The following is a 20,490-nucleotide window of genomic DNA, read 5'->3' as shown; positions in this document are numbered from 1 at the left end:
TCAATTTTTTAAGGGATGCAGAAGTTTCCATTCTAAATTTAGTTTTTAATTATTTATGCTTTTTGATGACCATTTTTCTTAACTCTTGTTCTGAATAATGAGGTAGTTTTTAAGGATTTTAATTTCAAACTAGAATATTTGATAATTTTTATATATGAATGTAAATATTCTTTAAATAAAACCTTACTGATAGAAAAAATAAATAAATACCATATTTACCTTGAAACAGAGCCAAAACATATAATTGAGAAAGGAGGAGGTTTTAAAAAATGAATAAACAATCTCTCAAAAGTTATCGTATGGTTATCTCCTAAAATCATTATTTCTTATACAAAATGACAAATAAAGAAGTGGTGTACTCCATATAGAGCGCATTATTTTTTTATTTTATAAAGTTAGACTATTTTCTGGCAAAAATATGGAAATGAACTAGATCAAGGGTTCTCGAGTAAGCACAAATCCTATTTTTGAACTTTCCCTCAAAACTATGAAATGTAGAAACTTCAACCTCTAAACATTGACTTAATATTTCTTCATATTTTTGTTTACAAAAAAAAAACACATTCTGTACTCTGTCCCACCCATAGTTTGTGAATCAAAACAATTTAAGAACAAGTCTTATCAGTACTTATTTCTTGAACTTACTTCATTGTAGAAGAAATGAATGGTGTGTTTATTTAGTCTGAATGAAAGTGTTTTGAGGAATGAGATATAGTAAGCCATGACTTCTTCATCCGAAAAGTCGAATTTATGCACAATGATACTATTCACGTGATTATTGCTCAGAAGGTAATCTGAAAAAAAAAAATACAAATATAAACTAAAAACCTTGTATTTAACACAATATAGAAACACCGCAAATATTGTACGACATTAAGTACCCACAATTAAACTCATAATAAAATTTTGTTAACTTACAGTATTAGTTATTTGAAGAATACACAAAAATGTAATCCAAATTCATTTTTTTGAGATAAACCATCCCAATTTATTTTTGTGTTGACAGCCCACGTATTATCTAAGTTCTATGTACTTACAAAAGTATAACGGACGTAACAAAAAAATATTTACTCTGCCTTAATAGAAAAAACAAGCCTTAGAAAATGCAATAAATTGTCTCTGATAATTTTTAAATTAGCAATTACAATTACTTCATTTATTATAGGCAAGTGATTTCGTTATTTATATTCATATTTTATGTTTCAAACAAATCAAATATTTTGCTGCTACACAATGTTAAATTTAGCAACATTTAGTGTATATTCTCTTTTATTCGTTGATCCCGTCCAAATCAAATTAAACCCTATTTTATTATACATTCATTCATGTTTGGTAAAATGAATGTAATTCACATTCCTATAACTCATCAGATTATATATATATATATATAGGTAATTTTGCCTATTGACATTTCTAATATATTATTCATTACGAAAAAATAATTTATAAGAAAAAGTATGTCAAACAACAAATACTTATTAAAAGGTCAAGTTGTACAACTTTTGGATCAGAATCCACTTGATGAAGAAATTTGGAATATTAAATATAAGGAATACGTTCTTAGTTAGAACAGTGATTCAACTTTGTCATCAAGCAAATATTATTTATGTGATTTTGTAATCCCCCAACTTTGTATAAATTGATATATACATATTACGAGCAATTTGGAAAATCAGGTATTTTGCAAAATACTCGGGAATCTATAAAATTTTTAATAGAGTGGTAATTTACGTTCATTCACATTGTCCGGTAAAATGATTGTGGGTAATTTGATTATTATGCAATTCATTTCAAGCAATTTGATCATTAAGAATTTGATTATGATACAATTTCATTGCAAGTAATTTGATGATCGTGTGCACTTCAATTGAAATTTATATTGTATTCGGACAATCAAACTATTGTATGATAAGATATTGTCTCCAGAAACACCATTTTATTTTGCAATATATGCCTCAGCCACCAGGTTCTGCAGCTACAAAGCGGGTCCCTAACAGGGATCAAAAACTACCTCCGTCGGTAGCCCGTTTATCAAGGACCCATTTTAATATACTCTTATAGACCTGGGCCTACGGGCTATGCAAGTGGAACATTACCCCCGTCACCGCTTTCTAGAGCATTAAGGATCCCCTCTAATATTTTATAATATACCTCGACCCACGGGTTATCTATTTGAACTGCTGGCCCAAAATTTGGGTCCAAAACACTTCCAGGACAGATTCCTGCAACGTCTAGGGTGTTGTGATCCATGTAGGAGAGAACAGATATTATAGATTAGGAACAAAAAATTGTGTGTTTTAGCAAAGCTGTATATAATAAACCAGTTTGCAAGGAGTCATTTCTCCGTGTTGACAAAGTTCCCAAAGAGAATGAAGTTGCATTGCAACAAACTACATCAATTCTGCAGGATATAAATGGACAAGGCTTCAAGTGGTATAATTGCAATATCTCCGCCCACTGCCAAAAAAATTAGTGTCTTGGCAAAAAATAAATTCCATGTTCAAAAAAGATGATTTTTTGAGATCATTAAATTTGATATTAAATAAGTTCTTTGTTTTTGTCTATTTCGAAAAAACTAATCAAATTTATATGAAATATACAACCGTGTAGTTCGAATGTTATTAAATAGGAATCAAAGATTTTAATGTAAATTTTTATAAGATGATTCATGCTTCATAATTTTGTCAGATCATTGAAATTGCTCACCAGTTTGGCATACATTTTAGTATTAAAAACACCTGTCCTCTCCGGTTGCAGAAGAGTCCCATGAAGATCATTAACCACCACCAAAGTATGCCATACCTTTACAGAGCCCTCAAAAATTAATACCAAAAATATTTAAAGCCCTTAATGTTGATGCTCAGTGAAGTGACGGCGGTGGTCTTGACCCAGGTTTTGGACCAGCATTTCACTTGCACAACCCGTGGGCTGAAGTATATAAAAAAATATTAGAGAGGGTCCTTAATGTTCTAGGAAGCAGTGGCGGTAGGTAATGACCAAGCTTGGAAAATGAACGGAAAAACGAACTCAGGCTTTCTGTTCATTTTTTGAACAAATGAACAGGGAACGGAAATAAATGAACGGTGTCTACGAGGGGTCTTTTTTGACTATTTTTTTCCGAAGATTACTACTTATTTTTTTCTGGATTGTGGGTAAAATTATAATTATTATCTTTAATGGTGGCTAAAGTACATACTTTGTACATTCATTTCTTTCCATGGAATGTCTAACCATTCATTTTTTAGTTTATTAATGATTATCTTGTAGGTTGGACTTTTTATAATAGGTAAATATTCAATGAATAAAATAATAAAACAAAAATGAACGGAAAGTTTCTACAAAATGGACGATCGAACGGAAAGGGGTGACTGGGTACAAACATGATTATGACTACCTAGAAAACAAACGATCCCCTTGCATAGCCACTGGGTTGGGGTGCATTATGGTATAATAAAAGGGGTCCTTCTATACTCAGGGTTTGATCCTCGATAGGGACCAGCGGTCTACCTGCAGAACCTATAGGTCGAGGTATATTTTGAAAAATAAAATGGTGTCTCTCGAGACAATATCTTATCATACAATATTTTGATTGTCCGAATAAAATATAAATTTCAATTGAAGTGCAAACGATTATCAAATTACTTGCAATAAAATTGTGTCATAATCAAATCCTTACTGATGAAATTCCTTGCAATCATTTTACCTGACAATGTAAATGATCGTAAAATGACCGCTCTATTAGAAATTTTATAGATTGCCCGTAACATGAATATTCACTAAATTGAGGTGAACGTTAATTTAAATAAAGTAAATGCTGGTAAGATGAAAATATGAATATGTTTTTTGTTGGGGTTTTTTGGTTTTTTTGTTAATTATTCCTCCGTATTGTGAGAATGATAATACAATATTCCTCTCCCTAGTGATTAGCAACGGCGCCCGAACAGGATTGTCTCTTTCTTTTTAAAAGACAATCACAATACAAAATTACCTTGATTATTTTGTCATCGACATTATAAGGAGATTTATGCTCACCTCAATATAGCCAATATCCACATCTCTAGGAATAATACTTTATAGATGGAAAAGCACATTCTTTTTACTCTTTTTGAACAACCAAAGGTTTTTTTTAATTTTTTTTATTTGTAGGATAGTTTGTAAGGAAAAAGAAAATTGTATTAAAATAGTTATGTAAGGAATTTCTCAAGGAAGTAATCAAACATTTATTAAACGATTATATTAATGCCTTTTTCCTTATTTCATTCGAAAACTATTCCACTTATACTAAAAAAAACTAAAAATGTCCGTAGTACGTAAAAAAAAAAAGGTAAGTAAGAGTGCCCATTTCATGTACAGAGTAGTAGTATTTGGTTATAGGTAGGAAGATTCAACATTCAAGAATGGTAAACAATATTTGATTATTAAATGCAATTTTCTTTTGATAGAGCTCTTCCTCACTTCTATATTGATGAATTTAGTACAAGGAATAGATACAGCTGATTTGTAATCCGACAAATTGTTTCTATGTATAAAATATAGTTATAACATTAAGTATAAAGTTATGTACCTTGTACAAAGTAAATGCTTAAACTAATAGTTGATGATAAATTTCTTCTATTGATCAATAATAACTTATTCGTATTCAATATAAAGTAACACCTGATTCATTCTCTCCTATAAAACCTTTTCCTCAATATATGAAATGTAAATACTTTATCGTTTTATTGAAATGGGCGTCCAAGGATATAAAATAATACATATATTTATATATAAAGAAATATCGATCAACGACAAAAAAAAAAAAGCCTTGATTATTTTTAACTTATTCCTTTGTTTATTTTAATGTTATGTAAGATATCGATAAAGTATATCCGATAATATACTCAATAAATAATGGCATAGGGTGTTTGAAATATTTATTGGAGGTGATATTCCTTCCTTCCACATCAAACAATGTATTATAAAGTCATACCTTGAATGACGAGTAATATTCGTGTTAAAATAAAAATGCTAGTAAACCAAAATTGATCCAGAGTTTGCTCCTTAAAATAATTATCAACAAACATTCATAGTTAGTATAAATTTATGAAGAGCGTAAGACAAGTTGTAAATTTGCTCCACAGAGTTGACATGTTTGTTATTAGTGACGAAAATTGTGTGTATTTTGGGCAAGTTTAAAAAAAATCAATATTGTACCTCTGACAATTTCAAAAATGTTTTGTCGGAGAGCAGCTATAACAAGAGGGGAAGGGAAGAAGGAAATAATCAAAAACATTGGCAAGAATTACTCCGATGTCGATCATCAATTATATTCGGAGTGCAACACAAGGACTTACAGTTATAAATCCAAAACAAATCCTTCAAGGCTACTGTCTGTCTTTTATGACCATAACCGAATGTTCAATCAGATTTTGAATAACAACAGCTGAGTAAAATAAAATGCATTCTTTAGATTACCAATTCCAACAAAAGGGACCAGCCAAAAAATACACATGATTACCATTTAATGTTCCACTTCTAGTCCTAATAGTGTTTGGCGCTCTGATCACGAATTAGTTTTCCTTATCAAATCTAGTTTACGAGAATTTTCACTTATATTTTCGAACATATTTTTACCCTCTTTTAAGATTTGAGCCCATTGTAAAGAAGAAAAAGAAAACACAGTGGTCTGAATCAAAATTATAGATAAACAATGTATCTCTAAAATCCTTTCCCCAAAAAGTTGAAATGGACCACTTTAATGAATAATGTAAAGACTTACATATGGATGTTTCATTCTTGATATTTTCGAAAAGGATATTGAGGGTTTGTAAGAGCTGAACACACACATAGCTTCCACATTTTTGATTCATGATTTTGAGAAAGAATGAAAGCATGTTTCGCTCAAGAAAGAAGCTGCAAGAAAAAAAAGATTGTTGAACACATCAAATTTAGTGCAATCATACAATACATATATTGGTCATACATACATAGTATGTATGTATATAAATACTTACTCAAAGACAGAGCTATCATTTTGATCTCCCCAAATCAATATCTCCGCAATAGAGCGAAGGGTTTCTACCAAGAGGCTCCGATTGCTTTCGCAAACAGTTTCATTTTTCTGTAGAATGAGATGAAGATGCCTGTAATATGGAAATAAAGCTAATTAGGTATTATGGAGTTGAAAATATTATTTATGAATAAAGCAATGTTGGTTTTTCTGTCTGTATGAATGTCTGAATATATGAAAACGAGTGGCATTATATAGTTATTCATAATGAATGATTATAATGTAGTTTTATTAATGAAATATTGCAGGCGTGTGCATCTATAACAAGAGCACAGTTTCTGTTTGTTTTTGTTATTGGTATTTTACGTATATTATAATTCATAAGGATATTGAGTATATGTTGAGATTTGAATTAAAAACAAGCGATGGTATTTCAAAATGAATTTTGTTCGTTTTTATTAGTGAGCGCTCTTAAGACTTAAGTACTCATCAATAGGGTTGTGTCAGTCTTTATTTATTTAGTCCAGTCTAATCTTGGACCAGTCCTTAATGCCCTCAGTCCTTCGGTGAATCAGTACTAGAATTGATTTTAAAAAAATGAAATAAAGTTGAATCATGTCATCAAAGACCGAAATAATAAATTTTAGGACACTTCATATCAATGGGTATAAGCAAGATTGTCCCCTTATCGGTCTAGCGGATCTAATTTTTGAACCACTGGAACCGAAAAAGTCGAACCAAGAAAGTAATATATTGGTTATTGTTCTCAGTCCTTGTAATTTTGTTCCTATATATAATATATACAGAAAATACAATCAAAAATAAATTATTTTTAAAAAATAAGTCAATTTTCTGAGTTTTTCTCATTGTTCAATTACAGCGCCTTCCAATGATGATTTTTTTTACTTCGCCAAGGTGATACAGCTGTATCTGATTTCCAAAAAGCTAAGGGCTTCTTATGGATCTGAAAAAGTTGTTTTAGGCTCCACATGTTGTAAATAAAAGAGGGAAAGGGTGGTGTAGATTATGGATCCAGGCCCGCTCCTAAGCTTGTCAGCCCTTATAATATGATAACTATAAGTTTTCCTCGCCCAGGGGTTCCCAGACTTTACTATGGCAAGGCCACCTACGCTATTTCATCTTTAGCAGATGCCCCATTTATAGGAATACTGCCCTGTTTGTATGAAATTTATTTTCCTGGGCCAGAATTTTCAAGCGACGGCCCTTGTTTAAGGGCCTGTTACAAACTGAGCCTGTATAAAAAAGACCGAACAACGAAACAGAGGTAGATAAAGCTGAACCGAGACCGTTGAAATGAAAGAATCGAGACTGGGACCACAGAACCTGATCCGGGCACAATCTTGGATATAAGTATTAATGTATTGAGTACCCTGAGGATTTATTGTACCGTGATCTTCTATATTTTAAAAGAAAAAATGTTCTATTAGCCGACTCCTAATTACTCCAAAGCAATGCCGGATACTATCGCCAGTATAAAATATGTGCAAAATGTTCACTGTACAAATACAAGGGTTTATCATGTAACAAGAAATTGTCATTCCGTAAAGAATAAATCAAGTGAATTAGATATAAGGATTTCTTCCTGTACCTTATTTCTCTTCAGTGGCATATAACAAGTCAAATTCTGCAATAATTATGATTGATTCTTTAGAGAGATTCCTCTAAGACCAGTTAAAGGTGATTGATTATGAATATTTGCTTTATTTCTTATACAGCTAAAATCAAATAAATATTAATACTTGTATGATATCTTGTTTTTGTTAATCTGCTTCTTCTTCTTAACTCTGTAAATTCAATATTTACTAGCATTAGTCTACATCAGGTGTGTAAACTACAACATTTCTAATCAATGAGTGTCCCACATACCAATAATAATGGTAAAAAACCCACACAAACTACAGAAATATGTTTGAATTTGCGTGTGCCAGTGTATATACCTCTGCGCGCCAGCAATGGCACGCGTGCCACGGGTTGCCTACCCTTGGTCTACATATATGGATTTTTTTTTAAATTTTGTCATAATTTGATGGCTTTCGAACAGTTTGAAATAAAGAAATTATGAGCATGGTTACTGTGGCTTTTACAAAAATGAAATTATTCACGCAAGAACAGGACTCCCTACATGAATGTTTGCTACGTTGGTGATTATATTTTTTTCTTCCTTGCTGTATTAGAAAGGGATGACATGATGTGAGCATTTCATTAATGAAATTGGAACTTAAAGGGAACCCATAGTAATCTTCGGAAATCTATTCTATAAATTAATAAGACTTAATTGACATTTTAAAAGCCCTTAGCTATCAAAATTTTCAAATATAACAGATTAATTGATGATATTAGACATATGAGAAATCTATTAAAACAGGATTTTATCGGGATTTTGTTCTTTCAAACAAAACATAATTGTTTAATATAATATCCTAATTACAAGATATTATGAATTTTAGTTTAAAACATATATTTCAAAAGGAGATATTGACTAGTAATTCCTTACTCATAGTCATGATCTTAGTTCAGACTTGAAGAAATGTAAGAAAATCATTAATCAAAAATGATTCATCTCCTTTTTCGTTGAAAATTGTATAATTTTGCTTATAAAAATAACGACTTGCATACAACATTTTATTAACTAGTGTTGTTCGGTCTACTAGTACTATAGGGGTACTGAGTTACTTAAGTATTTAAGCCGGTACAATATCAACTGATATCTATTTACATATATTTGATACTCGCTCGCTCCTAAAGAAGAAAAAATATTTATATGTGAAGAATGTGTATACTGACTTCAATTTTTGTAAGTGACTAATTGTAGAACGTTAATGTCAAAATATACCTAATCAATACAATTCCATCCGAGTAATAGGGAAAAAAATAATTATAAAATAGAGCGACGTAGCTCAGTCTAAAAACTTGGTGTGCGTAGGTTCAATTTACAGTAATTTTTGAGATGGAAATATAGTTAATCTAAGGTGAAAAGTTATTGGCTTGGCAATGAAAGACTGCGACTTTCAGTTAAATAATGAATATAATTTTGCATATAATCTCCCTTGACTTCCACACACTTGATTCAGAGAAAGAAAAAAAACATGTATCATCCATGGTGACAAATCACCACACAAAATCAGTTGGACCCTTGTTGAATCAGTTCAAAGACAGCAGGAAAAATCGCTTACATATATTCTTTCGATCGGGATTCAGAAAAGGAGGTGCCCATCTTGCCCAAAGGTTTTACATCCCTAATTATTCGTTCAAAATGTTTTGTATCCTTTCCTTCAATATCCCCACTGCCTCAGCCATCTCACTTGTCTATTATACAACTTGATATCATGCATTTCTTCGATAGTTTCAAGTGTGTTTTCCGTTGTTGGTCTTCCTTCACGTGGGTTATCTTCGAGAGATGTGCGACCACATTTAAATTCAGCAGCCTACTTTTTAACAGTCGACATGGAAGGACTTAACTTTTAACTTCGTGGTTAATCCATTCAAAACGAAAAATTTTATACCCGACCGATATTTTATTTTATCAAAAAACACGAAAGAGGTCTTTGTGTAAACAAACTACTTGAGTGGACTAATTGAAACAAGTCAACAATAGGTATGATGCCCCTTGCACCCTGCAGGAAACATATATTTTTCCTGAGTGCAGCACCTTTTCTATGACAGGACCAAGAACTGTTCATCTTCATCGTAGTAATATGAAAATATTGGTATTCTAACAACACTATTGTATACTTTTAAGAAGAAATCCAAACAAAGGCAATGATAAATGTACGCTGCAGAAACTATTAAAAACATAGAGCTTTTTTACCCTCACTTGTTGGTCATTATATATATATCTCTTCTTTTGGTGTTAGTTATATAACGTATTTTCTTCTCCTTATAAATAATGCATAAATTGAATTATCTTAAGAGTTCTTTTAAACTATTATGAGGAGAGTGATGCACTTCCTCATGGTAAGGAAGGAAGAGTATAATGGTGATATAATGAGAGATTTATATCACTTTCATCTTCAAATGTATTCACATATCATTGAATACTTGCGTACTTGAGCATGAGTTCAACCGTTCAAATAAAAGAAAAGTCTATTCTATTCAAATAAGTGTCATAAATCCACAAGAACCAATTTTTTTCGACTCCATGTCTAATTATAAATTATATTTAACAGCTTGATAACCAATATGTATTGTGGTTGTGTTTTTTTGTTCCAGGAATCATTAGAATTATAAAGTTTTGTTGTTGATTTTAAAATAATAAATAATTGCCATATATTTTTCCTCGAAGGGCAATATTCATAATTCTTCAGTTTGAATATTTGCAGAGTACTTTTACACTTTTTCTAACTCTGAGCCAATTTTGAGTGATAAAAAAATCAGGCATTGACATAAAAAGAAACCTACGTCAAACTGCAAAATTGCAAGTTTATACCAAATATGGGTTTATATTTGATGTGGAATCCTGCTATCCTGAGTTGGTAAATGCAATTGAAATATCTAAAAACAACTTTTCCTGAAGGGATTTGTTTTGAGAGGATTAATATCTTGGCTTTTAATTTGTTCTGAAGCCGAAAGTAGGAATTGAATTATTAAATTATTTTTTTTTTTGAATAAAAAAAACACTCATAAACTTTAAGAACATTTGTTTTGAATATGATAAGTTTTTTACACTTAGACAAAAAAAAAGCATAGCATTTACTTGAGGACTCACGTGAAAGAGTGGACACTCAGCAGAGGGGGAGCATATTTACCCTTCCTGTTTCTGATTGGCTTAAAATTATCAGCTGCCATATGTGTAGAAGCAACATTAAAAGATCCTCGAAACATTTTTTGTGATAATTTATTTTTTTTAAATTAACTTTTTCCACAAGATATTGTTCTTTAAATTATATTATTGATATTTTTCGAATAATTAATTGGGAGCCCTGCTATTTAGAATTATATTTGAACACTTATAATAAATTAGTCAGCCATTTTTCTTCAGTCACTCTTGATTTTCGATGCGAGAAGTCGGAATAGAAAGAGACAAGAAAAATAAATCAAATTCAAAATGAGAGTAAACCATGAGTCATGGCCTACTCTCAATGACTCATCACAAAAGAAACGAAGAAAGAATATCCACTTCAGATTTACTCATTTAAATTGAGTGACCGAATTCAATTTTTTATAAATTATTTAATATGATGATGACTTAAATATCAAATTACACAGCCTTATATTAATAAAATTCATAGAAAATATACGCTATAAAAACTTTACACTTCTTATAGTATTATTATTTAACCCCAATAAAAATAAATTTCATGCTGAAGTGTTGTTTTTTATCCATGAAAATTATCATGGGAATCGATAAAAAGAAAAAATTAAGTTCTCTCCTTTTTCTCTTTAAAATTCCAGGATATTTGTATGCCAACTCTGATTTGAAAAGTCATTATATTTAATAGATACAACACTTAATTTAAATACTTAGTATATTTAGTCCATAATTCCAAAGTAGGTATGTATTTTTTTTATAAGAATCATGTGTAGTTCAAAAGATGATCAGCTAAGGATAAAAATTATTCAGGTTTATCGTCCATGAAAATGTTAGGCTTTCCAAAAGAAATAAATAAATGGAAGTTGTAGATGACCGCCATCAAATGTGCGTATTGGGCTATTGATTTCATTTCACTTTAATTAAAAAGTATTATATTTGTCATTTTGCCATAATATTGTTCAAACTGTGCTGAAAGAAGCGTTCGATTTATTGAAACAAGAATGTAGAGATTTCCAAAGAAGAAATACAGGGATTATTTGCAAAAACATTAGGGATTGTTCTACTAGTTCAGAAAAGTTAATTTTAGAGATAAGAGATTTATTAGGACGGAAGAAATGATCAGTCTTGTGAATAAGCTTTCTTATGTCTTGGGGGATTCTAAGAAAACTGTGGAAAATTGTTAGAAGGATATTGATATCAATGGTGTTGCTAAGGGGAGCATGCCAGAGTTATATATATATTGGAAGTACGAAATTTCTATGAATTTTATAAATTGTCTACACTACTACATTGCTTTAACATAGCTGCCTTGATATTTTACTAACTGATTAATTATTTATTGTCGTATGAAGCAAAAAAAAAGTATGTAATATTTAGAATGGGATTCGAGTATTACTCGAACCACGGAAACTAGAAATATAAATATGAGTCTTCAGCAATCAAGTATTTAGTTAGTTATTTTCGATATCAGGGAGTATCTAATTATTCTTCCGAACTATAAATTTATAAATAACTATTCAAAATAAAGGATACTGATGTCGCCAGATTGATTTACAAATATTTTATATGCAATTATTCATAACAAAGGATAGGAATGGCACCATAGCCTACTAGATATAACAATTATACAAGTTATATCATAACGCGTGTACGACTTCTTATGTTTGACTTTCATCACGCTTTTTAATAGTGACGTCATAGAATATGATTGGTTGCATGTTTTTTTGTTAAAATCGGTCTGTCTAGCCCAGCAGTCGCTATGGCATATCAAATTGAAAATTCTAGCAAGCCCGATTATATGATGGTCGAACCTTGTATTTCTATTAACCTTGGTTATAACTAGTCCTAAAGCCTGTGACAGTTTCAGTTAGTAACTGTTTATAAGTTTTAACTGTGCAGGTCAAGAGCCATAGAATATTTTTATGTTTTTTTTTACTACTACACGCCTTAAAGGTACGTAGACGGGATAGGCACCTCCCCCCTAAAGCCACATAACCTCCAATTAAATGCGTCAATCCGTGTAACATATACCCCTAAGACTAAGATATATTTCCATATACCAAAATCACATCTTTTAGAACAAAAGTTTATAAGACCAAAACAAGGCTCTAAAACTGTCTATAAAAATAATAACACCGATTTAAAAAACGTCATTAAAATAACCAGTCTTCTTAATGGCTTCAATGTAGTGTAAAATTTCTTTTTTTATTAGGCCGTGTCTTCCATATTTCCCTCCTTATACTCTCCAGGGCATCACATTCTACCCATAAATGAATTGGAGTCTCAGTTGTATCTCCACACAATCTGCATGATGCATCTTCCACCACTCCCATTACATTTAGATGCTTCCTTAAGGGAATATGCCTGTAATGAAACCAACTATATTGTTTATAGATGCTCTCCTGTTTTTAAAAAGTTCCCAATCTGAAGTAGGCCCCTCCATAAAGAATTTTGCTTGTCGTCGAGTTGAGTATTCTATCCATTCCGTTTCCATGTTTTCCTTATGTACTCATTTATCTCGGACAAAACTGCACTTTTGAGAACTTCCACTTCCGATTCTTCTGGAATAGTTCCGCCATTCTTGGCAAGCGCATCTGCATATTCATTTCCTGTATAATCCCAATGACATTTTATCCATGCTATTGTCACATATGCATATGTTCAATTCAAGTGCGGCACACATCTCCTATTTGTAGTTTCAGCACCCTTTAATGTCCTATATGCATTAGTATCCATACCTATCAAAATGGGTGTGCGCTCTTCTTTACACTTTTGTATCAATTTTTCAAGCAATGGAACGGCGCATTCTATCAATTTATCCGCGTAATATGATACCACAACAATCCACTGTTTCTTCAGCTTCAATGTTATTGTCACCATATCTCCATTACAATAATCAACTAAACTAACCGCCTTTAAACATTTCAAACCCATAGTACCCGCCTTACACTCAATCCTGTGGAACATTGATGTAAAAAATCGTCATAACAGGGATACCTATGGACTAAACGGCCATTTTTGTTAGGTGGCTCCGTGAGAAGTGCCATTGTTATTCTATTTTCATCTATCATCTTACACAGCTCGTAACCTGCCAGGGATATTTTACCCATATTTATCTGTACATAATTAGATCTAAAGACAGTCTGTTTTTTTTTCATATTATTCGCGTTTTTAACTCGTTTCTTCTCTCATCCAACCGTGAATTTTGTTTTAAGTGAATTAACCTTCTCCTACCATTACTTATCTTAAAATCATCTCAATATAATCTGCAGGATTAATATTCTATAGTCATATGAAGTAAAATAGTTTATTATTTTTTAGTTAGCCTTTTGTTATTTATCAATACCTTCAACTTAAGTTTCTAGGGAGAGAGTATTTTCCACTCCTAGGGAAATAGTTCCTAAGAAGAGAAACAGGATTAACTCCGATGTAGTTGATATGCTCATTACCCTTCATGGTAACCTCGATTAATATAGTATTAAAGTGTAGATAATTAAATACTTATCACAACAGATGCATCTACTTTTTAAAAGCATTTCCTTTGTGTGTAACCAAAACTGAGCCAGTGGTATTAAATGAAATGTACATAAATATATCTTTATATATTTTTTGTTATTTCTTGAAAAGTAACTCAAAATGAAATATAAGTATCATTCCCTTACTCAAACTCGACTCGACTTCCATCATCGAATACTTTAGTAATGTTTAAAGATTAAATACTGGGTTTTTTTATAACTTTGAATTTATACTTAAATTTTTAGTTTTTAAGTAAATTCTGAAATATAGGAGATCATAATTAAAAAAAACCAAATATTGTAGCATTAACTAACCATTTGAAGTCATTCAACCATGAAAAAAAAACTATCTGTCGATGAAATAGCTGTTGATGTTGTTGTTTTCTGTCGGTCTGCTCTTTCTCTTGAATCCTTAGCATACATTAATAAGTTACTGTATAAATGTGATTATGACTTCAATACAGGAGTGTATTAGTAGTATAAATTATTGGTTTTGCTTTTTAAAAAAGGATTTCGGAATTTCAGAACGAATCTCAACACTTATACATGTTCATATCTGCATATGGGATGTGTAGTACATACAATTTACCAACATATTATGTAAGTAAATAAATTGTGTAAGGTTATCTCATTTATCATATTCTCGCCCTACAAAAAAATTAATTGTCTCTTCCTTATGATGTAAGTGTATTTTTTTGGCAGATAAATTATTATCCTTCCTTCATGAACAACGGCTTTCATAACATCAGCACAAAGTAATAATAATGTAAATATAAATTTACCTACTAGGGGTTCGCCTTTACCGGGGAATTGTCTTTGAGCAGAATTACGGGAAATATCGGGATCCTCAGAGTAAATTATAAATACTGTGACATTTAGATATTTCTTATTATATTTAAGAAAGTCTTAAGTACCCATCATTTTTATCATTCGAAAAATAATATTTTGTTAGAGGCCACACGCACCACTTTTTTTAAATCCGTAACCCGATCCAACTACTAAAATAAAAAAAACTAACTAGTAAGTTTTGGTTGAATTGGGAGTGTTGTATAATTGAGAGCTAAAAGTCAACTCGGGCATTACTAAAATAATTAAATACGGAGTTTCCTGGAAAAATAAATATTTACTAGGAATTTTTGGAAAGTATAAAACCCTGAAACACCCCGGGATTTTAGTATAGTCGGGGTAACGACGTATTTGAAACGTTATTATACACCATTGATATTGCAACCGGTACATGTAGAGGCTTTTTATCATACAAAAAATGTCGGAAAGGACCCCCAAATTTCTGACCAAATCAAAATTGTTCTTAACATTCAGAAACAAAAATAAAAATTGTCTTCTATAAGTAATCATCAACAAATTTATGAGCTAGCCAGGGTCATTACGACGCAGAGGGTAAAAAAGTTAATGAAATTTAGTAATTTTTTTTTTTTTTTAAGTTATCCTAAAAATGAGAACAAATTTAAAAGTTCTGAATCCCCTTCAGAAAAATCCTATCAACAGCCTGGAGCTAATCTTTATCCATCCACAACCAAATCCAGAGAACAGAAATGTAAGTACAAGTGAATCTTTATATATATATATATTTAGCTAAAAACTTATCACAATTTTGTTATGGGAATCGTTACAAAAATATTGTTACCGTGACAATATGTACATTTTTGTACAATGTAAATATATGATTTCCATGTGGGGTTCTTTTATTTTTAGTGCCAGTAGTAGATAATCAAAGAGTTATTTATCTATTCTATATATTTTTCCATATACATAAAAGCTATTTATTTTTTGGCAGATGCTCCAATCTGAATATAATTACTACCCTACCACCAAAAATAGTAGTAGTCTACCAAACATATATTTATATACATATACTTAATTTGATACAAAAGCAAAATATTATCATGATCATGCGGTTTTTTTTGTTTTTTTATAAATATATTGTTTTAGAAAGGACTTTGTATTTTTTGAAAGTATTTTTAACCATGTACCGATAATTGCTGGGACTCGGTTCGAAATCTAATTTCCTTTTCATATCAGTCTAAAGTGATTCTTTTTACATCGATCTGGACCAATATTTTTATGAAGAGCAGTGTCTTAAACTGTCAACTGATATTTAACCAATGGCGCGAAATGTCATTGCCTAAAAAAGATATATATAACAATATAAACAATGTTTTTTTGAACATGAACATGGACCAAATTAACCAAAATCATAAAATTATTTGACTGGTCTAGGATATTCATATCAAAAACCAACATTAACCTAGGGGCAATTTACAAATTATGTACGCAAGTTTTTGGCATTTTTACCGTCCCCTCCCCCCTCTCCCACCTGAGTCCGTACTTTTTAAATAGCCCATAGAACCGATAAATTGCAAATTTGATAAAACTTTTTTAAATGAAAAAGCAAAAAAAAACAAATATCGGGTGATCGGGTCTAATCTCCTCAACTCCACAGACTGTACAATTTATGGTGCATTCAAATGATTAATGAGAATAACCATTGTTGAAAGAAATTGGCGATAATTATTCGCAGAAGAAAAAAAAATACTATATGTTGTATCGGTCCTTATTTAGAACTGAAGACTGCAGTCCAGTTGTGTTCTAAAACTGGTAAAGTTTGGTGCTAGATGACGTGACTCAACTGGTCCTAAGACCAGACTGGACAAAATAAATTAGAACTGACACAACACTACAAATGGAATCTAGATTCAATTTTGAAAAACATCAATATAACTTGCTTGGGTGTTGACGGGCCACATTAATTACTCACTTTCAAATTGGTTTTTTAGTACAACCTTATGGCTTATAGAAAAACTAGATACCAGATGGTTTTTTGATACAACTAATGTATTTCTTTTTTTCGACATAAATTCGTGCATTAGAAAGATGATTGATGAAGCTGTTTTGAAGAATCCGTCAAAGAGAAAGACTGTTTGTGACTAAAAAGTAAAACGTAGCTTGAGAGATGTCTTATTAATAATACAAAAAAATTGCCTAGGTAGTTGTTATGGTAGATAATCGTTGGGAAAGAACTAAACGACACACATAGTGCCTACAAGATCTTTTGATAATAGGAAATACTCTCAATAACCAGAGTAAAACTTGACATAAATATTAAGTTGCGAACTTTTGTGAATCAAATATTAGAAATTAATTTTCTTTTGTTTTTAATAGTAATAAAAAATACTATATCTTATTTTACAAGCGATTTTTATTATTTGTATTCTCCTACATGGTCATACACCTTTTCATGTTAATTAGAACAAGGCATGACTAATCTTCCAACAACAAATAAATAGCTACTTCGTATTTTTGTATTAGTCATACGTAGAAATATGACTAATAATCATGATTAAATTTCTAAAACAATAAACATATAAAAACCATTCAAACCCCGAGGCATTATTCCTTTAAAAAAACAAAATCCATAAAATAAGGTGTTTTTTTAACCTTTTTATACAAAAAAAACAAACTAATTACATACTCGTGATCAACACGACAAGTACTATTCAAATTGAAAGTAGAATTCAATCAATTTTTTTGCTGACTTGTGTCATCCTTATACCTAGATGTTGGATCAAATTGCACAGTACTATAGGTCCTAAAAAAACCCAATTTCCTTAATATGTAGTTTTTGAAAACTAAATCCTGGGACTATTTACCATAGTCTTCTTTTCATTTTTAGTTACACAAAATTTTTTAAAAAAAGCATAAGAGACCTTAACCTTCATATGAGGTCATTGTACGTATGTTTACAATTTGAAAGCCCACATGACAACAGACAGAGTCCATCTACAGGCCGAGCTTTAAGTGAGACAGAATTCACTTTCTTCATTCAGTTAAAAAGTACATTCATGGAGGTTGCAGTTAATTTTATAGATATACTTAAATATACACACGACACCCTAGCGTAGAAAAAAAAGTAGTAAATATTGATCCCAAATTCTTTGTTCCGCCACTTGTTGTATAGCCTTGTACAAATGTTTGGGTAAAGATTTATATATTAAATAAGAAAATTTGAAAATCAAAAATCAGGAAGTGAGTGAGTGATGTCCAATAAAAAACAATTGAATGCATTTTAAAAAAGAAGGAAATTAGCATTACATACATATGTGACATATATAAAATCCATTTTGAATGATGATGAAGGAAGTGAAAGGAAGGAGAGATTAACAACAACAACAACAGCATTAAATGAGATGAGCAAAAAATATAAAATGAAATGATGGGATCATTTATTAGTTTATTTGAACGTATGATTACTATACGTGCATAATATTCATATGAATAATTAAAACAATAACTCAAATAAGAAAATAATGTTATACACAGAAATGAATTGCAGCATATGGACATAATGATGGACTAGAGGCACATCTAAATAATTATGAAAGAAAGTCCATATGTTACTAGTCTAAAGTAGAGATGGGTTACGCTAAAAAAAAAAATATCCGAGTAGACACGGATAATTGAGGTTAGAATCTAGCATTTTTTAACGACCATATAAGTGTAAAAATATTTGCAGACAAGATTTAAGGTCAATAATTACATATATCTGCCTCCGCGAATTATACTACTTTTTATCCCAAAATCCCAAACTTGGATGGTATATTCTGGATCTACGCCCTTGAGGTGATTTGGTATCGTACTTATGATTCCCTCCGATACTATTCAAGAACGACGTTTTATATTGAGGATTTTTTCACGAGATTTACATTAAATTTACATTTTTTTTGTCTTTGATATTATTAACTAGTTAGTCAATACTCTTATTGTGGGAAGTTCTTGGTTAGTTAGTCTAATTTTAAGCTACCATGCTTATTTACGTTTTTTTTTATTATTAACGCAAGTAATCACTACTAATTTAAATGTCATATGCATTGTTCATCATATAACCTTCAGAAGTACAGAATATTGCACTAATACTATTAAGTTACTTATAGTGATATATAGGGATGGGAAAATTGACCAAATTGCAGTGAGCGAAAATTAAAAAAAAAGAATTAAAAAATATGAATGATTTTATTAATTATTCTCCCTATTTTGAAAATTCTAAGAAATCAAAAAGAAATGAGCACTTTATTTTTATAGTGATCCTTCTTAGCAGATATGTCCTCAATTTTCTTCTTCTTTTTTTTATGCGTGGATTTTATGCTCAGCGCAATTTTGACAATATTCCCAATCTGGCTGATGAGCGAAAGTCCTGGAACAGAATTTTTATCTTCCTATTTGAAAGACAATAAGCATAGGCAATTAGCATGTTTATTATGTAACCAATCAGTGGTGTCATTTTTATTTAACTGTCCCCTCCTTTTCAATTGGTTTAAAGCTAAAATATGTGATAATTACTGCCCTGTGAATATCATCATTAAGTTTGTCTAAAAAAAAATGGGGAGTGAGTGAGTAATGATGAAGCAGAAATCAATTAAAATATAATACATATTCAGAGTAGTAATTAGAATAATATCAATTATTACATTCATATCAAAAATAATTAATTGCACAAAAGTCAAAAGAGAAAAGATAATGAGAGCTCCCAAGAGGAGCAGTTCAGAAATTTAACTTGATCCGGGAAAAGAGAGGGAAGGAGAGCTGAAGAGAAAAAGGACAGCGCCACCGATTATATATATAGAAACTATAATAAGAGAAACGACCTTACAAATTTATAACCGAGACAAGTTGAAACACTTTTTGCTTTTAACAAATTTGACACAACATACCAACTAGTGCTGAAAATTAGCATGCCAAAAAAGTGGACGTCAAGGGTGCCATAGTTTGGCACAACTTAACGCCGACAAACTAGATTAAAAATATTTAAATGAGCGTACCGGTTTGTGGATAAATACGGCGTTACCTTGCCAACACAAAAATACTCATTGAATGTTGTTGTCAGCTCTCAATTCCCTCGTCTCACGTCATGGCTAATCCACAATGTATTATCTTTGATAAATAATCAAAGTAAAAAGATCTCTATATACTTATGATCCGCTTCCAAAAGGATACATTTCCTTGTTGATCCCTCGTCTTATATACATATCCTTTGTCTACAAGTTGCAGTGTCTTTACACGTTACAACTTGTATTTTTGCAAAAACATAATATATTTCAGAAATGATTTTATATGGATCTATAACAATTTATGAATATCTTGAATGCAGTTAAATTGATATATGTCAGCCTAGAGCATAAAATTACTTCAAAAATCATTTA

At 30.9% G+C, this 20,490-nt stretch overlaps 1 protein-coding gene across 4 annotated transcripts in view; it reads right to left on the bottom strand.

The window, feature by feature from the left end:
* ema (C-type lectin domain containing ema) overlaps positions 1-20,490 on the bottom strand; it is a 234,140-nt gene that overhangs the window by 174,318 nt on the left and 39,332 nt on the right. For 3 of the 4 annotated variants that reach the window (XM_040713885.2, XM_071889271.1, XM_040713886.2), the window contains exons 3-5: positions 5,994-6,122; positions 5,759-5,892; positions 646-794 (exon numbers count right to left, since the gene is read on the bottom strand). In XM_040713885.2, the coding sequence (XP_040569819.1) occupies positions 646-794; positions 5,759-5,892; positions 5,994-6,122 (412 nt within the window). The remainder of the gene's footprint in view (positions 1-645; positions 795-5,758; positions 5,893-5,993; positions 6,123-20,490) is intronic. The other variant, XM_071889272.1, reaches the window with a different exon arrangement.

This window comes from Lepeophtheirus salmonis, chromosome 6 (genome assembly GCF_016086655.4).
Source record: "Lepeophtheirus salmonis chromosome 6, UVic_Lsal_1.4, whole genome shotgun sequence".
NCBI lineage: Eukaryota > Metazoa > Arthropoda > Copepoda > Siphonostomatoida > Caligidae > Lepeophtheirus > Lepeophtheirus salmonis.
Note: the sequence above shows the minus strand (reverse complement) of the source record. Positions and strands in the feature narration are given on the sequence as shown.